The sequence below is a fragment of the Chelonia mydas genome, chromosome 8 (assembly GCF_015237465.2).
Source record: "Chelonia mydas isolate rCheMyd1 chromosome 8, rCheMyd1.pri.v2, whole genome shotgun sequence".
NCBI classification, from domain to species: domain Eukaryota; kingdom Metazoa; phylum Chordata; order Testudines; family Cheloniidae; genus Chelonia; species Chelonia mydas.
The window spans coordinates 81,328,775-81,349,794 of record NC_057854.1 but is presented as its reverse complement, the minus strand read 5'-3'; the positions used below and the strand labels follow the sequence as shown (position 1 = coordinate 81,349,794).

General features: G+C 41.6%; 1 protein-coding gene across 4 annotated transcripts in view; it reads left to right on the top strand.

Annotated features, from left to right (window-relative positions):
- The window catches only part of PTGFR (prostaglandin F receptor), a 33,729-nt gene extending 16,163 nt beyond the window's left edge, over positions 1-17,566 (top strand). For all 4 annotated transcript variants that reach the window (XM_007065714.4, XM_027828027.3, XM_037907488.2 and 1 more), the window contains exon 3: positions 13,949-17,566. In XM_007065714.4, the coding sequence (XP_007065776.1) occupies positions 13,949-14,254 (306 nt within the window). In that variant the 3' untranslated portion in view covers positions 14,255-17,566. The remainder of the gene's footprint in view (positions 1-13,948) is intronic.
- Positions 17,567-21,020: the final 3,454 nt, after the last annotated feature.

Here is a 21,020-nt window from a genome sequence, read left to right as displayed (position 1 = left end):
TGATTACTTTGTCAAGTTAAAAAATAAAACCTCTTTAGTTGTAATTTATTTATTCCAACTAAGTAAATGTAATAGCGATTCACTCTGCCTGCTCTTTCAGTGCACAGCCTTTATCAAACACTTATGTAAAGCTATTTGTATAAAAGCGAGCCAGTTTTTTTTTATAGAGGTTTTGAGAATTTTTTTACAACGCTAAAAAAAGCCACATTCACTTTTGCTTAGGCCCAGATCTGTAGATGTTATACATCGCCATAGCTCCACTGGCTTAAATGAATATACATGAGTATTTGGCCCCTATTGTTTACAGTATATCTTTGTTTTCTCAACCCTACAAGACACATGTACTATAAACAAATAACTATGAATAAATGTCCATTTGTGTCTTTCTAATGACCACCACTGTGGGTTACAACCAGAGATCAAACCCATGATTGCCAGAGCTAAAAGCAGCAGCCTCTGCCTTTTGAGCTAAGGGAATAATTCTTCTATCAGACAGCCAACACATTACCTCTCTGGACTAGTCATTAGGTGGAGATGTACGACACACTGAACAGTGGGTTTCACTGGCTCACAAATCAGTAGACTGCTTGAAGTCCTTGGGAGACCTGTGCATCAAAGGCTTGCAAGATTGGGCCCCATGTCAATGTATACAGTGTTTTTGCACTCTAAAGGCCAGGGAAGGAAAAAGGCCTTCAATATGTACTTACGATCTGTTTCCCCTTGTTTGAATGCTCCTTCTGAGCATGGGTCTGGTTTTGTGGCATCCTTTAAGTCAGTGGGAGCAAGGAACGCTTATGGAATTCAGCCCTATATTGAATTCTTACATAATGTAGACACAAATAATAGACTTGAAACCTAAGGAGCATATGATATTTATAAAAAATACTACACATAACCTCATTCTTCACACTTTATAAACAGCCTTACAAGGGTGGTTTCTTTAGCTGGCATCTTTTTAGGCACTATGTGCCTTTGCATTATATGTGGAGTCATCTACTATTTTCAGCTCCAAAATTTCTTATCTTTCCACTCAAATAACCCAAGAATATTGAGACTGTAGCTGATTTTAGGGCTTGTCTACACAAACGTGTAGTTTGTGGCAAGGCATGGTGTAAATCTGCCCTGCACTAGCTTGCCATGCACTAAGGCTACATCTACATTCGTAGCTAGGGGTGTGAGTCCCAGCTTGCATGAACCTACTCTTGCTAGTTCTCATTGAGTCCTGTAGCCATGGACGCACAGGCAGCAGCAAGTGGTGGCACAGGCCAGCTGCCCTGAGAACGTACCCAAGGGGTCAAGGTAGGTTTGTACTCAGAGTGGCTAGCCACTGCCCTGTGCTACACTAGTGTGCTAGCTCGATGAGAACTAGTGTGAGGATATCTGTGCGAGCTGGGACTCATACCAGTAGTTCCAAGCATAGACATAGCGTAAGAGTCCATGTGGACCTTCCTGCCACACGCTAGAAGTTCTCTAGTGTGCTTTAATCTATTTTTGTTTCAAAGAGGGGAGATCAAAGGGCATTTAGAGAACTTTCAGTGCATGGGCAGCAGGGTCCACAAACACACTTTGTGCATGGTAGGCCAGTCCGGGGTAGATTTATGCACTGACTTATTTATGCACTGCAAATTAAGTATTCATGTAGACAAGTTTACACTGAGGATATGTGATAATTTTTTTTTTTTTTTTAAGACTGTATTCTGTCTCAGCATGGACCTGTTTCCCAAACAGGTGCCCCAAGGCAGCTCTGCACACAGGATCCAGACAAATTATTTCTGCTAATACAAATGATACGTAATAAAAGCATGAATAATCTGTGTAGGTGTTTGTACACAGAGGTTGCTGCCATTTCAGGGGTGTACATGGGGATAACATGCAGAAAAGGTCTTTGTGCCCCATTATGGAATGCTCCAGGAAGGTTGCTGTGGACAACTTCCTTCTTGTGGTCTCTTGCTGGGCACAGTTTGGTGCCTATGCCCTAGACAAAGTTTAGATCTTTGTGCTTAATTTTATCTTTCCCCAATTTTCAAAACTGCTGTACAACTAACTTCTGTCCACAGGGCTCTAGTAGGCAGTTGATTTATTTTAGTTAACCTGACCTTCTTGGGACATGACATAGAGGAGAGAGTCAGAGCTCTATTAACTTTTTTGTAGTTAAAATGTTTAATCTTGTGTACACAAAATACATTCCTCTTGATAAAGTTTACTTTAATATTGTATTCATATCTCCATATACAGCATCATAATGTCCATAAATTGTAACAAAAGAGTAACAAAAGAGACACTAACTATACTGGTCAGGATGTTTGGAACGTTTATCTGGTAGTTTTGATATATTCTTTTGGAGTCTGTCGCTTTTACACTTATGTCTGATGGCTACTTCCATAAAAAGCTCATGGTAAATTATATTATTTATGAGTAATTGTTCAGATAATGTATTCTTGTCTCTAAGTTTGCTGCATAAAAGCTGTAAAATTGCAGATGGTGAAAATATCCCAGAAACTTTTAATAGAGCATAACAAAATATACCGTAATGGCACTGCAGACTCTTTCATTTGGGAAGTCATGAAGAGCAGGATCTTATACCAGCTCAGCAACTACACCAAGAACTGCTTACACCTCTAGGTCAGAAGTAGCTGGATTGCCAGACAGCAAATTACCACAGAGACTTATTTTAATCAAAGTTATGCTGATGTAAAGCTAGAATAATTTTTTTGACATTACAACAGTATAACATTTGTGTGAGATCAGAATCTGTCCCATGAACTTTACAGGATGATCAGTGAGACTACGTCTAATTCTCTGATCGGAGTTAAGAGACTGTATACAAATGTGCTACTTGAACAAATGTGGATATAGCAGTATTCTCTGCCCTAAGACTTTTGAATGTGTCAACTGACTCACTGCTAATAAAAGTGACCTTTTATTATTTGATTGGAATTATATTAATATAGCTATAGGCTTTTCCTCTGGCATTTCTCACCACAGTGCTGTATCTGAGCACCTCACAAACATTAATGATTTTAGCTTCACAATACTCCTGTGAGTTATGTTGAACTCTGAACACAGGAAGGCCATGGCAGGGCCAGGAATGGAACCCAGATCTCCAGCCAAGTTGCCTTAACCATAAGACCTCCATAGTCTGGGTATCCTCAGCCAAACCTGGCCATCAGAATCTTTTCTGAACTTTGGATTTTTGGTTTTCTTAATTGGTAGCACCAGCTATCTAGGACTCTGCACTTCCCTTCACCGTACTTTTCCCAGGATAGTGTCCTTCACACCTACCTAGTGAATGACTGCTCTTTCTCAAGGGAACTGTGTTCAGAAGGATAAGCAGTGAATTGATGTATGTAGGTGAGTACATATTAGCAGCAAACAGACATGGACTTGAATGTACACATGCTGGGCCAGACTCCTACCTGTGTAGATTTGATATACTGTCAGATTTCAGTGGATCTATGCTAGTTTATACCAGCTGAGAATCTGTCCCCTTGTGTCTCATTTCCCTCTAGTATAGTAGTTCCCAAACTTTAACAACGTGCAGACCCCTTTCACTAAATTGGGAAATCTCGTGAACCCCGTCCTAAGAATTAATATTTCCAGGGATTTAAGTTTAAATTTCCTCAGTGTAATGGATGCATTTCCTTTGCTCTGCATAGCTCTTGGAACTCTGGAACCACTGTAGGGGGAAAGTCTCACGTCTGGTTTGGCATCAAGTCTGTTTCTCTGTTTGGTTTTCAGATGTGCATACGAGGAAAACGCTTTCTCGCATAAGTATGTTGTTGAAAATGGTAACAAAACTGTAGCAGCATTTTCTGCCAGAAGGGGGTAATCGTTTCTTAAACTCAGCGAAAAGTTGATCAATGACAGATTTCTGAAACTTCTTTTCAGTTCGTAATCACAGGAGATCTCAATCAATTTCTCTATTTCCTCAGTGTTCAATATCTGTGCTGAGAAAGTGGTATCATCAAAGGGGTTGTGAATGCAGTCATTATCACCTGACATAGCTGGAAAAGTATTCTCTGAAAGTAGTGCAAAGTCCTTTTAGGTATGCAGTTATATTGGTTTTAGTGCACGGATCCAACTGAAGTTTGTTCTGCCGGGAAGTCATGAAGAGTACTGAAACACTCAGTTTGATTGTTTTCCAAACAACTTTCCCAGAACTGCAACTTCTTTATCATGGATTCAACTTGCTCTTGCACATTGAAAACTGTTATATTGAGGCCTTGAAGAGAGAAATTTAGGTCATTAATTCTTGAGAAAATATCTGCTAAATAGGCTAGGCTCTGGAGCCAGACATTATTTTCCATACAGCTGGCAAGGTGGAAAGGGTGGCTGTTGAAAGAAACTAGGATTTCTGTTCTAAGCTCAAACAAGCGCAGAAGGATTTTGCCCTGTGAGAGCCATCTAACTTCCGTATGGGTCAACGGACAATTGTGTATACTACCCATTTCTTCACAAAGTACATGAAATATTCTGGAATTTGTTCGCCGTGATTTTATGAAATTCACCATTTTCACTGCATTGTCCAGCACTTCCTTCAGTCCCTCAGGCATGCGTTTTGCTGCAAGGGCTTATCTATGGATACTGCAATGAGTCCAAGAGCCTTTTGATGCGACCTTTTTTTTGTTTGAGTTACAAATCCAGTATACTTCCCTGTCATTGATGTGGCCCCATCAGTCCAAATGTCTAGGCAACGGGTCCAATCTATTTCCTTTTCTTGAAAATATGCATTAGTCAGATTGAAGATATTTTCTCTAGTTGTACGTTCTTTCAATGGTCGGCAAAACAACAAGTCGTCTTCAACCATACCTTCATTCACATAACGTACAAACAGTAGAAAAATAGCTAGATTAGCTACATCAGTTGATTCATCCAACTGTATAGCATAATATGGACTTTTTCACTCTGTGTAGTCTCTATATTATTTGACGTCATTAATTCTTCGTGACAACGTATTATTGGACCAAGGTACCATGTCAATCCTTTTTGCAGCCTTTTCTCCAAGCATGCAATGAATTAAGTCTTTTATACATGGACCAATCAAGCTCTCTGCTATGGTATGGGCTTCTGGTGCTTTTGCTACTTGGTAGCTCACGTGTATTATGCTTCAAGTGCGTTTTCATTATCAGAACTTGCTTTGGATATAAAACTGGTAATGTCACTTTTCCTCTCAGCTGATTTTTCGCTTGAAAAAATCAACAGTCTTGTCGAGTTGTGCGGGATGCCTAGTTTCTAAATGGTGCTGAAGTAGAGAAGGTTTGAGGCTGCTGTTTGCTAGAACATCACCACAAATTACACACAGTGTTCTGGATGTTCTTGATCACCAATGCATGTAAAGCCATATTTTATATAATCGTCATATTTTATTTTCTTTGTAAGTGACTTTCCAGGATCATCATGATCATTATACTTAGATTTTCCACAGTGTGGACTTGAGGAAACACTAGTTAATTCTTGTATCTTTACACTTTCCTTTTTCACCACTTATCCATTGAACTTGTGTACAAAAGTTCTAATAAAAATAACACAGAGAGAATGCTAACAACCAACAAACCAGAAAATAAGAAGATTCACTCACATCTCACTGAAGCAAAACAGCACTCCAGAGAGAATGACTAAATATCGAATTACTGAGCCACCTTTATGTTGCTCCACTGGCTACAACGTGGTTCCGGCTGGTTTGGCGTGCAAACACCTTTTCTTCCACCACTAGGGCCATCCCTAAGAGGGTGCCCTGCAAGGGACAAATTAGCCTTGACCACCCTCCACGTACAGCCTTGACCAGCCCTCCCCCCCCCCCCGCTCACTCTGCCCTTCATGCTGCCTAACTTCCCCTGTCTGCCAAGGACTGGTGTCCAAGCTGCCACCTGCAGACCTGGGGTCCCAGCTGCCGCCCTGCCCAGTAGGGGGCTCAGGCTGCTGGTCCCACGCCAGAGTCTGGGCTGCCCGCTCAGCACTCCACTGAGCTTGGGCTGCCGGTCCCCGCTGACTGCTGGGGTTTGGGCTGCCGGCCCCAACTGCCCAGCCCCACGCTCCATGGGGCTTGGGCTGCCGACCCCATGCTGACTGCTGGGGCTCGGGCTGGCGGCCCCCCGCTGACGGGGGCAGGGCTCGGGCTGCTAGCCCCAACTTCCCGGCCCTGCTCTCCATGGGGCTTGGGCTGCCTGCTCAGTGCTCCATGGGTCTCAGGCTATGTGCCCTGGAACCGGGTCCCACCTGCTGCCTCCTATGCCCAGGGTCCTCTAGCCGCCATTAGGGAAATTTTTCTGGCGAACCCCCTATAACCTTGTGCGAACCTCCAGGGTTCATGAACCCCAGTTTGGGAACCACTGTTCTAGTACAAGTGTCATACGGTTAATTTTATGGCATTATTCCTGATTTACAGCCATGGAAAAGAAAGGAGAATCAGGCCATTTATTTTTCACTTGTTAAGTTTTGTTCTTGCAGCCGTTACTCATGTCAGTAATCTTTACTCATACAAACAGTTCTACTGACTTCACTTTCACTTTTTTAAAAACAAACAAAAACAATAAAACAGGTGCCACCTTTCCTTTTCTCCTGTTAGCTTTCTTAGCCACAGTTCTATATAAAAGCCGCACACTTGGGTTTAATTTAACTACAAGGGCCACAACCACAGTTAGTGTAGAAGGCACATCACATCTACACCAGATGAGGATATGGCCCTTAGTTTTTAAAATAGGGAGGGAGAGATCATTAGGGAAAAATAGAAGCTGTAGACCAAACATTGTCATAAATACTGCAGTGTAAAACTAGGGGTGTGTGTGTGTGTGTGTGTGTGTGTGTATTTGAGTGGCAGCAGAAGTACATGCACCATGTGATGTTGTTCTGTGAACTCCTTGCTTTTTAATTGACAAATATAAAATAAGAAACCAAATCAAAATGTAATTATTGCATGGACTCTGCTTTGGCTCAGCAGTAACTTACATTCTCCATTTACAAGCTGTGACACTTTTATAGCAATGCTGTAGGTAAGTTGGTGTCAGCACTTCTTTGATAACCCCAAGGTTTCAGGGAATATAAAATTGTAGATAAAAGGTGTATACGACTTCTTAAAAATCCATTGTTGATAAAATACTACAAAATTGAATCTTCTAGGCAGCTTGTACCGACTGTTGCAGCTTTACGTATAGTACATGGTCTCTTATAAATGCCAGTTGTTGAGACTTCTGGAAGTGCAAAATATTTAAGTAACTTTTTGCAGGAATAAAATGCGGACAGATTATTTTTCCACAAGCTTTTGGGGAGATATCAGTGACTGTGTAGTGCTGCATGTGTGCGATTTAATTATAATGTGTAATTTGGCCACAACTATCAGACCAACATTCAAAAACCATCTTATCTATATTAAAGCTTGTCAGACCGTGCACCTCCTCAGATAGGATCTTATACTGGTCTGTGGTGAAACTTATGGGAGGAGGAAAGGTTGCTCCAACCCATAGATTATTATATTTCAATATAGAAAGTGGGATCCTAAGCCATTGCTGGTGCTAGCCCATTGGGGGCCCTAAGCAGGAATATTTGTGTGCCCCCCCCAGTGCATACTAATAATTAATAGGGGGGCTTCCTTGACCTGTTTGGGGCCCTAAGTAATTGCTTAGTCTGCTTATGCCTAGCGCCAGCTCTGCTTTCCAGACCCATCCTCTTGGTTGCCTGCTTTTATGCAGTTTCTTGCAGCACAGGAGGGAGCAGTGGGAGAGAGATGGGTTTGGAGCAGAGGTGGGCAAACTATGGCCCGTGGGCCACTTCCAGCCCGTGGGACTGTCCTGCCCGGCCCTTGAGCTCCTGGCCGGGCAGGCTAGCACCCAGTCCCTCTGCCACTGTTCCCCCTCCCACACAGCTTCAGCGCGCCACGCCACCAGCGTTCCGGGTTACAGGTACTATGGACGCAATTCAACGTTATTGGCCTCCGGGAGCTATCCCAGAATGCTCCCTTGTGACCGCTCTGGACAACAGTCTCAACTCCGATGTACTAGCCAAGTAGGCAATAAAAGCCCCAGGAACTTTTGAATTTCATTTCCTGTTTGGTCACCATCAGCACAGTCCACCATCACAAGAGACCACGCAGTCCTGAATTTGCAGACGAGCGCCAGCATGATCCGAACGGGAGGTACTGGATCTCATTGCATGTTGGGGAGATGAATCTGTTATGGCAGAACTACGTTCCAAAAAAAGAAAAGCAAATACGTACGCTAAAGTCTCCAGGGCCATGACGGAAAGAGGCTACTCCAGGGACACAGAGCAGTGTCGTACAAAAATCAAGGAACTCAGGCAAGCGTACCAAAAAGCCAGGGAGGCGAACAGGCACTGTGAGTCACAGCCCCATACATGCTGCTTCTACTGTGAGCTGCATGCAATTATGGGGGGTGACGCCACCACTACCCCACCAGTGTCCACGGACACCTGCCGGTGGGGAGTTGCATGGAGCGAGGAGGATGAGTTATTGGAGGACGAAGAGGAGGAGGAGGATGACAGTGCACAGGCGGCAAGTGGGGATCTGTTTTTCCCCCCTAGCCAGGAACTAGTCTGAACGTTGGAGCCAGCAGCCTCCCCCCACTCCCAAGGCAGGCTCTCGGACCATGACCTTGGAGAAAGCACTTCTGGTGAGTGAGAGCCTGATCAGAGCCGAGGGGTGGGGGGAAACCCAGCTGTGCTGGGCTGTTCGCATTTAAAGGGCTCATCCCTGCTCAGAGCCTCATAGGAGCCACGTGGTGGGTGTGTGATGAGGGGTGGGTGTTGTATGAAGCGATCATCCCAGAGAGCCTGCAGGCAAACCCACCAGGCATTGCTTGCTATGGGAAAGGGGGCCTGGCAGTTTGAAAGCATTGAAATGAATGCAGAAGTAGCAGAACCCTGCGTGCCCCTACGGCTTACCATGGCTGCCTGCAAGCTGAATTCTGTTGCCTGGCCATGTGTGATGGCGTACTCACACCAAAGTGGCAGGCACTTCAGTATAAGAAGCAAAATGCGACGTTGTACAGAAAGAACATGTGCTGTGTACTGTGAATTGTCTGTTTCACTGAGAAAGAGTGTCCCTTTTGTTCTCTAAAATGTGTCTTTTAAAATATTATCCTCCCTTTTTCTCCTCCCGCAGGTGCAAATGTTTCAACGTGGCTCCTATCTATTCTGTCCCAGAGGCTGGTCCAGATTAGAAGGCGGAAAAAATGAACTCGGGATGACATGTTCTGCGAGCTCTATCACCCTGCAGCAGTTAAGGAACCCCAGCGCATTAAAGCCATCCACAATGGTCTGCACATTTTCTAAAGTCCCTCCCCTTGATAGCAGCTGGTCAATGGTTGCATTGGTTACTTGCAACACAGCAGCCCACTCCAAACTGATTCCCGACTGACTGGTAGCTGTCAGGCGTTGCAAGCTTCCACAGGGCTATGGCCACTCGCTTCTCAACTGTGAGGGCTGCTCTCATGTTGGTGTCTTTGCGCTTCAGGGTAGGGGACAGCAAGTCACAAAGTTCCATGAAAGTGGCCCTACGCATACGAAAGTTTCGCAGCCACTGGGAATCATCCCATACCTGCAACACTGCTGCGGGCCCAGAATCGGTATTCCATGGCATGAACCTGGCCCAACGCCACCATGATCTCCCGATCGCCACATGCTGTGCTTCTAGGAACGTCTGTGTCCATGTCCTCATCAGTATAGTAATTGCGCTGTCGTCGCTTCCTCGCCCGGTTTTGCAGGTACTGCACATACTGCTGGATAATGCGCGAGGTACTTACAATGGTCAAAACTGCAGCGGAGATCTGAGCGGGCTCCATGCTTGCCGCGCTGTGGCGCCTGCACGGGTAATCCTGGAAAAAGGGCGCGAAACGTAGGAGAGCAGAGTGGCAGCGGAAGAGGTGCTGTTCGGGTCACGATAGCTGAAAAAAGGCAGGAAATGGCTGTCTTCTGTAGCTTTCACAGAGGCGGGAGCCCAGGACAGACAACATGGAGAAGCTTGGTAGCACGGCAAGAGCGGGAGAGCAGAGTTGGCGGCGGAAGCTGTGCTGCTCGGTTTACAATGGCCAAGCAGAGTTGGCAGCGAAAGCAGCAGATGAGGAAGAGAGAGAGTAGATACATATAGAGATTACATAGAAAGACGAGAGGAAATGCAAGGTGGATTCATAGTACCAGGAGAGAAGCGGTGCACCGTACTGCACCATCTGCTGAAAGAAGTTTGGCGTCTGCATGCCAAAAAGGCGTGAAACGATTGTCTGCCTTAGCTTTCACGGAGGGAGGAGCGACTGACGACACACACCCAGAAACACCCGCAAGAATGTTTTTGCCCCATCATGCATTGGGAGCTTAACCCAGAATTCCTGCAGTCCCCACCACCCATTGGAACTGTGGGATAGCTACCCACAGAGCACCGCTCCAACATTCAATGCTAGCCTTGGTACTGTGGACGCACTCTGCCGAATTCACGCGCTTTAGTGGGAACACGCAAGACCGAATGTATAAAATTGCTTCCAAAAATTCAAATAGAATAATTTCAAAATTTTATACTGTAGACATACACTCTGGTTAAGTATAAAAAAACATTTCCTTTTGGTGAGATCTATGAAATTGAAATCTTCCAAGGAAAGTAATGGGAGCTCTGTTATTGGGCACATTTTAAAACTAGACTGGACAAAGCACCAAAAGCCTATCTAATTTATCATGCACTTATCATAATAGTGTCCAGGCACCCAGTTCTTCCTCCCCAAACAGATTGCAGAACAATCTGGTGTTAGCAGGTAATTAAGTCTATTCCCTTGCCAGGCATTTTCCATTGCTGGTTTCTGTGAACCTGATTTCCAGAATCTTTGGTAGTCTTGCATTTGGCATAAGCAATTTGCGTGTTTGCATGGTTAGATTCTGATCTCACTGGTTTTGTCAGTGTTGTTCTCTTATACTCCTTTTAAGTGGGATCAGAGTCCAAACATATGACTAATAATCAGAAAATGTTATTTTATCTTTCATTCTACTGAACATAAGCTGGAACTCTACGTAGAAAGTATTTTAAATAACATGGTTGTGAAGCAAAGTTTTATAGGAAAGCAAAGTTATGAAAGTTTTTAGATAACATCTCTTTATCTCGACATGTTCTATGTAAGGATTCCAAAGCTGAGTTATTTCAGCACTTTCTGGAGTATATAAATAAAAATTTTTATTTGGGGTGTTTGCATATGTCCATTTTTTGCACAGACCAAACTTGCTAAATGTAGATTAACTGTCCTAGTAGTTACACCTTACCAAATAATGTAAACCATAAAAATCATATATCTAATTCAGATATCGTTTTCTGATCTTAAAATGATACAAAGGAATAAATCCACTATTAAAGTAAATATAATTTCCCTATTTCAGCACTATAAATAATGGTAAACTGATCCTTTTAAAAGTGATTCACACTGGAATGGAAAAGAATCATAGAAGTTTTATAGATTTATATTCTAAAATTCACTGTGTGTGTGGAAGAAAACAATAATACACAGCTTTAATAAAAATCAAAACAGAGAAATTCTGTTTCTTGGAAAGCTATGCAATCCCTTTCCCCAAAATGTACAGAATTCCAATTTGTATTGCTTAAAATTGCAGAATCCAAATTTGAACAATAACGGCTGTATTTTTAGAAAGTACATGTAAATAAGAGACTTCGGGGTATGTTTGAAAACTATAAATCTGTATTTAAAAATCATATAGTGAATAAAATAGACACACTTATGATATCTGCTTTTTCAATTTCTACCTTTTTGTTTTAGGTCTAATTTTGCTACTTTTTCTTATGCTTCCTTTTGCTGTAGACTAGTTTTATGGAATGAGTAAGTGCTGTGTGCGTGTGAGGTTTGCAGAATTGTGCTTCTAATAACTAAAATGAAAAGCATTCATGAGAACAGATCCCATGCAGAAACCATAAGAGTCCTCCAAGTTTCGGTGGACTGTTGATGTCGGAGAGGAATGCGCCCAATGATTGTAGAGTGAAAAACAGGTTCAGAGAAGCTGCCTTAAAGCTGTTTATACTGGCATGGCACTCAGACATCCCTCACTTTTACACCAGTTCCCAGCCATCTTTCTGCCAAGCTTACCAGCTTTTTTCAGACAGTCTCTATGGGTCCTCCCAGTTTTCTCTTTCACATACTCATATAGAAACATTCATACAAATAGATTCAGTCACTGTTCATGTTCTTTCTCTGTTGCACCCTTCAACTTATAGTCAGATGCAGTGCTCTACCTTTTTGCAACAAACCAGGTTCAGGAGCCAGGAATACAAAAGATTATTTTAAAAATGTCAAATAACTACTGTTGAAGAATTCAACTTGTTTTTCTTTCCTTACTCACTCTTCTTTTTTCCTTTTTCTTTTTTTACATTCCCTGTTTGTGAAAATGCCAGACTAGCACTTGAACAGACTGACCCATCCTTACAACACCTAATAGATCAATGTAGTCACAGTGTCAGTTATAAAGTATCTTGTTTTCTAATTACTTTGTCTAGCTCACTTTATGGGCATTGGAACTGGTACCCAAGAGTGCTGCATCCTTTTTGAGACTGATTTGGACCTTTTACTCCTACTAAAAATGTCTGAGGCTTTTAATGTTGTTAATAAAAAGAAACAATTTAACATTCCCCAGCAGACTCAATCAGCCAGAGGAACCCATGTTGCAAGTCCCTGGTGGCAGAAAGCCTACATGGAGAAGAGGTGTCTCAGTGGCACAAGACACTGTCAGTCTTTGCTTATTGAGTGGCATGTCAAAGCTACCCACAGCAGCCCCGAAAGTGGGTGAGATCAGCCATGAAGAGGGCCTGGTCACGGTGCCTTTGATATGCATTGAATCTGTCTCTCTCCCAGGCTTCCCCGGTCAGAAATGGTCCCGTTGAATTGCATCTGGAAATGAAAGCTGCCTTCCTGTGAGGGAACTACAAGGGCAGGGAGTAGCAGTAATGGAATACAGGTGTAATTTACTCCCAGTGCTTCCGAGGATGAATGAAATCCTCTGGGTGTTCGTTAGCAAGAGGGGATGGATTATTGGCCCAAGCATCAGGTTTGCAATATATAGACCCTTTGCCAAGATTCAAACCAGTGGATCCAGAGACCGCTCAACCCTTTGTCTTTGAGGTTGTTAAGTTGCATTGCATTGAAACCTTAGAAAACGAAGGTCCTGTGCTCTAGACGGATTTATATTTTCAAAATGTGAGAGGCTAGGTCTGTATGTAAAAAATTTCCCAAGTGAAAATGGCCAATATCCGTATAAATAGAAATCTACATCTAGAGAACCCATGGCATATTTTGTAAGACCAAAGATTTATCTCGGTATCATTGGCCACTGTATCTACTCCTCCCTATCTTGCAGCTGGCTGCCAGCCAGCCCCCATTGCAGGGGTGGTTGTATTTTAGTAGCTAACCATTAGAACTGTGCAGAGAAAGGTAATTCTGTTTCATAGAGGATTTCGGTAGTTTGAGATCTAGTTCCATTCCAATTGGGAATGAAACCAAAAATTCTGAAATTCTTTGCAAAAGGGAATGGAGTTCCAGGGCAGTTCTCGTGGTGGGGAGGGAGTGGGGGTTGCCAAGAAGCCAGGTGGCCGCGCTGGCAGAAAGCTAGCCAGGGTACTGAACCCTTCCTGGGTTCTGTTGGAACTTCAGCAAAATTGGGCTCTCTTTGCAAAATCTGATTTTGCTGAATTAGCAAATTTTATTGAAACAGTGCTCTGCTGGAAATTTTCTGATTACCTCCATTAAACATATATATTGTTTATAAAATCATTTTGGGATTTTTCAGAATTGAAATGTGCTATTCATACAAAGAATTATTTTGTTGATTGAGCATTAATCTGTGGGAGGATTATCAGATAAATGCTTTGAGAGAGTATCCCTCTTTTTTGATCACTTCAGTCATTTGCATGCTGTCTTAAAATGGCTTTCTGATATTTAATTAAAAATATTCCATATTCCAGGTGACAATGGCCAATATCGGAATAAATGAAGATCGTTCAATGGAAACCTGTGAAACAATACTTGTCGTTCTCCGAATGGCAACGTGGAATCAAATATTAGATCCCTGGGTATACATTCTTCTAAGGAAAGCTGTGCTGAAAACCCTCTACAAGATTGCTAGGAGATGCTGTGGAATGCACATCATGAACTTGCATATGTGGGAACTCAGCTCCATCAAGAATTCTTTAAAGGTTGCAGCAATTTCAGAGTCACCAGTTAGTTCCAAACAAATAAATCAACAGCCACTCAGCTCAACAGGGCAATAAAATCAAACACGGGGTATGAAGAAATAGTGGGGGTGTAATGATCACACACTGAGAACACCTTCAAATTTGTTAGTCTTTGTTGTAATATGAGGGTAAGTGGTTTGGTACTTGTTTCAGATTGTGAGTGGTTTGGTCTTATTGTTTACCAGTTTGATATTGCTGTTCCAAGATGTGCACTTGAGTAACTGTGATCACTCTAAAAACACTTTTGGGTGAAAGTGTCTTTCAGAAATGAGGTGTAATCAGACAAGACAGATTTCAGAGCGGAGTTAGTTCCAGCAGCAGCAAAAACACAATCATCCCGACTACAGAGCACAATGGCGGAAACTGTTAAGCTGGGTTTCGTGAGGACAGATGGTCACTAGCATTAGGCTCAAGGAGCACGTGAGGAGAGGGTGGAGGGAAGAACGTGTTGGTTAGTAATAGAGACGGTAATCTTTAGTGTTATAGTGGCACCTCAGTAGTTAAGTGTCTTCATAGCTTTTTAAGGTCAGAAGCGATAACTTTGATCATCTAGTCTGACCTCGTCCATAACATAGGACTCCTCTAAATTAATTTCTACTTCAAATCCAATAGCTATGGTTAAACGAGAATATATCTTTTTTTAAAAAAAAATCCACTCTTGATTTAAAAATGTGCCGTAATAGAGAATCCACCACAACTCTTGGTAAGTTATTCTGATGGCTAATTACCATTCAGATGTAATTTCTAGTCTAAATTTGTTCTAGTTTTAACTTTCAGACATTGGATCTTATACTTTTGTCTGACAGATTGAAGAGCCCTCTGTATCAAATTTCTGCTGCTCATGTAGGTACTTATAGACTGTGATCAAGTCACCCCGTCCCTTCTCCTTGAGTCATTTACTATAAGGCATGTTTTCCAATCCTTTAATCACCCTTGTGGCTTTTCTTTGAACCCTCTCCAATATTTCAACAGCTGTCTTAAAATGTGTACACCAAACTGGATACAGTATTTCAGTAGCAGTTGCACCAGTGCCAAATACAGAGGTAATATAACCTCTGTACTTCATGTTCCTCTGCTTATACTTTTGAGGATCTCATTAGCACTTGTGGCCACAGTGTTGCCCTGGGAGTTTGTGTTCAGCTGATTATCTGCGATGATCCCTCAGTCCTTTTCCAATTCACTGCTTCCCCAGATAGTCCCCCATCCTGTAAGTATGCTCTATGGCCTTTGTTCTGAGATGTACTGTATGACTTTACGCTTTGCCATGTTAAAATGCCTGTTTGCTTTTACTGGTTTATCAAGTGATTCAGATCACTCTGTATCCGTGACCTGTCCTCTTCGTTATTTACCATGCTCCCAATCTTTGTGTCGTCTGCAAATTTGATCAGTAATGATTTTGTCTTCTTCCAGGTCACTGATAAAAATGTTTAACTAGCAGAGGGTCAAGAATGGATCCTGGAAAGATCCCACTAGAAACACACTCCCTCAATGATTGTTTCCTATTTACAATTACATTTTCAGATCTGTCAGGCAGTTTTAAACTCATGTAGCATGTAGGTTTATAACTAGTCTGTTTATACCACATTCAAACTCGGCATGTAGTTTCTGAGGACAGATGAAAATTTTGGGCCCAATCCTGTAACACTTACTCGTATGAGTACTCCCATTGAGGTCCGTAGCAAACAAATTTAGACCTAAACCCATGTGAGCCTACGTAAAGAATAAAGTTGATCAAAAAACTGTAACACATTTCTTGAAAGGTGTCACAGATGCATCTGCAAAAATACATATATAGCACACCTGTTTTGTCTGCAGAGGCCCATGTTGGTGCATGCAAACAAGAATTTGCATGAACAAAATGGGCACCTATGTGAGCAAATGAAGGGTGTGGTTTGTGGGAGCAAGGAGTACTCTCAATTTTTGCAGGTATATCTGTGCCTTCCTTTGCAAACTTAGAATCCAAGGCTGAAGTGCTGAATGCCTACAGTGGAAGTTGAGTACCTCGGTACCTATGTGGAGGCTCTCCCAGTACCTTGCAAAGGGGCCCTTCACAATAAATTTTACCATCCCATTTTTATATATAACCTGTATGCTTATTGTTGTTCACTCCTTTGATATCAAAGTACAGTGTAACTTTCAGTTCCAACTGTCTGAATGTCATTTGTTCAATATTATGAAAATAAAAAGTACAGTAATCTACATTCCTATGTCATTTAAGTAATGCTACTAGTTGCAAATTATTACGTGCCGAGTATCAGTTGAGTATTTTGGAAGTCATTGTACTAACACTAGTTACAGACATTCATTTTATACTCTTAGGGGTATTGTGCTCCCCCCATTGAAGTCAGTGACAGAACTTCCCTTGACTTCAGTGAGAATAGGATCAGGCCAGTGGAAACTGTTGGAATTCACACAGGATTGTGCGGTCAATCTGTGACATTATTATGTAATAGGCAAGCTTTCTTGAAGAGCAAGAGATTGATACGAATGATAGCATTGTTATGCAGTATCTACTGAATATGATCCAAAGGAGGAGAATCTACAACTGCAGTCCCCAGTGTTATCCTAAGTTGGATGAAACACATTGTAAGAAGTGGTTGAGTGTAGTGCAAAAATAATGAACTCTGCCAGGTGATTGAAAGGTGTATCCTTTCTCACATTTTTCAGCAAAAGACATGTGACTGGCTTGGACACAGAGAAGATTACTAACCAATGCACATAATCCATCAAAGACAAAAAAGCACTTATTAGTCTTATCATTGTAACATAACTGATCATGCTTACTCTTCTCTTGTTTTTAGAAGGAAATGAATAAGGGAGAAGAAGCTCTGATTTTGTGACTGCACTGTGTTAATACCAAAATGGTGGTAGGGTAGAGTTTATAACAGGAAAGAGTTGCTTCTGGATGGAAAACTATAGTGTTCACTTCACCTACTTCACTTCATATAACTGTTCCACTTCCAAATTGTTGGTCCAGAATCAGTGCTGACACCTTCCCCATGTGGTTGCATTGAAATGAATGTAAGTATGATTTAGTGCTGAATGTGGATTCCTTACCATACACAACCTGTTGTAAATGTGTCAAATAACGTAAATAAGTTGTTCATCCTTTTGGGGTGAGAATTTTGCTTCATCGGCTGCAGAATAATGTTACACTGAGATGCTTGACAAGTGAATGAAGCATATCTGCGTTCCATTGTGTTGTGAATAAATATATCTTGTGTACTTTCATACTGGCTGAATTGTAAAAAGGTTTAACTTTATATGTATATGTGTTTTCATATATTCTGTGTATTGATATCTATTGAATGTAAATTGTAGAGCCTCATTAAATTTATTAAAACAATATCTTGAGAGTAATGATATTTTACAATGGTAATAGAAAACCTAAAATATTGAAAAATAATTGATTATAGCTTCTAATCATATCCCTTCATCACGAGAGGCATATTGGGTTCTTGACAGTCATAAATTTCAGTTTTGGTAGCAGTGTGCTTTTAATAATTAGAGCTGAATCCTTGTTCACATTAATTTCATGAATAGCCCCATAGAAGTAAGTGGGGCTGCTGCTGTAAGTAAGTAAGGCAGGCTGGATCTGGCTCTGATGTCCCAGTCTTGCAAAATGCAATTCCCAGTGGAGTTGATAGGGTTCAGCGTATTTCCAGAAGCACCCAGCTATCGCTTCACAAAATTGGGCCTTCTAAGGGGTAGAGCTTGGAACTTCAGGAAATTTAATCTTCAGAGGAGACAGGCAGAATAAGTGGGATTTTTATTCAAGTACCTGTATTTAAACCTCTGCAGACTGTATACCCTAAAATATAGCCTAACCTCTGCAAGCTCCACTAAGTGAGGTTTTTGACTTAAATAAATCTTTTCCTGTTACTGTTCTGTTTTGTCAATGATGGAATAGGGTGTGAGGACATAGTAAGACCCATTTTATTTAAACTCCATCAGTCTGTCAACAACAACAGCAAAACAACAACAACAAAGCTCTCTTCTCACTTTGGTAAGATAGATCTTCCGACTCCCAGTTGTTCAACTGTGGCTGGGAGGAACAGTCCTTTCGTTTGGAACAGAACAGTGTTACTGCACAAGAATGGAATATTTGAAACTTGGCCAATCTTAAATCCTGGCAGTGCAAAGTTCTGAACTGGTATGCATGAATGTTAGCAGCAGCATTTCATATTCTTGAGAGAGTCCTTAACTACTACTCCTGTAGAGGATAATAATGCGATAAAATTGCAATACCCACTTGCAGTAAGAATTTTAATGTATACTTCAGATGCCAAAATTACACAGTAGTAATACATTGATATGTCAGTTAAAAAAAAATTCAGTTAATCCTACCTTTATGTAAACAATTTTCAATGGTAGCTGAGTTATCCGAACACAGTGTGTGTTGGGAGTTAAGCATGCATATGGACAGCCCATTAACAGTGATCAGGCTTATGCAGGTGCATCAAATGAGAGACTATATTGTATCTACTGAAGCATGGATAGTTAGCGCTAGCCAGCTTTCTACATGAATGGGAAGGGTACTTTTTTCCTAGGTTGCAGTAGTTAACAGTAGTCATAATACAGCTGCTGTACCATGTGGAGGAAAGCTATGTTACAAAAAAAAAATAGCGGAAATGGGTGTTGGTGGTTATTTGGAGGGGAAAGGTGAATATGCTATAACAGCCTTTCGCTGCATACCTGCCTCTGGAGCGCAAGTTTGTGCAACTTAGTGGCCAGGCCCAGAGTGTTGGAGGGGAAAGGAAGCTGGAAGAGAGCTGCTAAGCATAAAATATTCCCCTTTCAATGAGTTTACAAGACATTGTTTCATAGGTTATTGCATGCCCAACAATGCCATAAATGTCTGTTGCATCTAAGTCTTCCCCCCTCTCCTGCAATCTTTTGGATTACCAGAATACCTTTCGGAGGGGGAAGAGTGTTAGTCCTTTAAATCTGTCAGAGGCAAACAGCTGGAGCCCTACGGTGGTCATTTAGCAACTGGCTGCTGTTTGCTGCATCTTCCTGTCAGTTGAGTATTTTTAATTCCTATTACGTTTTCCTCCTACTTTTTCATTTCTTATGCCTGAGATACCACATTCTCACTTCATTGAAAAGCTGTTTTATTTTCTTTTTCATATTTAATAGATCACTCAGTCCTACCTAAGTCTGCACTATTTGGGATAAATGAGTTACAATTTAAATACATTCTAAATTGCAATTACTTTTAAATAAAAGGGAATGCTATAAAAACTAATATCACAGCTGGATATCTTGAAGTACCACACTCCAAAATACTCTCATTTGATATTTTCATCCAAAAGTAATTTATTTTAGAGCAATTGCAGTTTATATGAAGTAAACTTCCATTTCCTAGCTCTGAGGCTTGGACTCCTGAGATTAACTGAAAACAGGATTTAGGAGCTTGAATCTTTTAGCTGCTTTTGAAAATTTTACCCCCCAGGTCTGTATTCGTAAAAAGAAAAGGAGTACTTGTGGCACCTTAGAGACTAACCAGTTTATTTGAGCATGAGCTTTCGTGAGCTACAGCTCACTTCATTGGATGCATAGCATTTAGCATAGCATTTAGCATAGCATCCGATGAAGTGAGCTGTAGCTCACGAAAGCTCATGCTCAAATAAACTGGTTAGTCTCTAAGGTGCCACAAGTACTCCTTTTCTTTTTAAAAATAAGTATTTATTGCCTGCAGGCACAAGGAATATAAACAGGTATCTGTTTAATTTCAGCACCATAGTTGCAAAACAAATATTCACTATCAAAATGGGCTTTACAAAAATAAAAGCCCGAAGGAAAATGGAATGACTTACTGCCTGTATTAGAGTAACACTTGAGCTATTTGAGGATAAATTGTAAAAATATTATTGCGATAACTTACAATAAGTGTACATATATTGTATAGTAACCCATAATCTACAATGCCTCAGCTCTGCTGTAATCCCCTCCATTGTGTATATGGTATGTTTTAATGGTCTTTAATGGCAGATCTTTTAAGGCCAATGTAACAATACATAACTTGCATTGTCAACAATTCTGTTTGTCTTTAGTTAAAATTAGTTACTAAAATAGATATTTACAACCTAGAAGAAAATTCCTCCTCAGATTATTTCAGTTTTTAAGGTAAGTCATGTTTTTGCTTTAAACACTGAAGGGACACCTTGCATGAATAGTCCTGGTTTTAGATTTCGAAGTCTGGATCTCTTTTGAGGCTGAACAGTGTGCCATACTCACCGCAGGCCGAAAGCAGTCAGAAGTCCTAGCTAAATTCAGAGGTGGTTGTACAGAGGTAAGGTACATATGCTGAAGGGCAAGAGACACTAGTGTGGCAGAAAAGCAACTAATACTGTAAGAACTAGTCAGTTAAAGTAGCTCCTTACATTGATTTAGCACTATGTCTAGTTCCTCTGTGTGCCTGAATGAAAGGCGGGGGGGTGGGGAGGGAGGGAGGAGGCTGAGGAGGCGGAATACTGACCTGCAGGCAGGGGACTACCATCACAAATGCAATTCATGAGCTGTCATAACTCGGCTGTTCTGTGCCCCTGGCACCCAGGAGGGCTGGAGGGGTCAGCCAGTAGATCTGCATAATCTCAGATCTACTTGTTAAAACCGCTCCTCCTTGACCCCCAAGTCCTCTCTGCATTAGTGTGGATAAAGCTCTCAGAGAGTCTGTACATACTCTACAACTTTCCCTGACCTTCTGGCCTATGAAGTGAAAATGCACAATTTGCAGTCTTTTGGCCTTTATACACCTATGGCTGGTAGTCATGATTTAGATTAATATGATGAAATGACC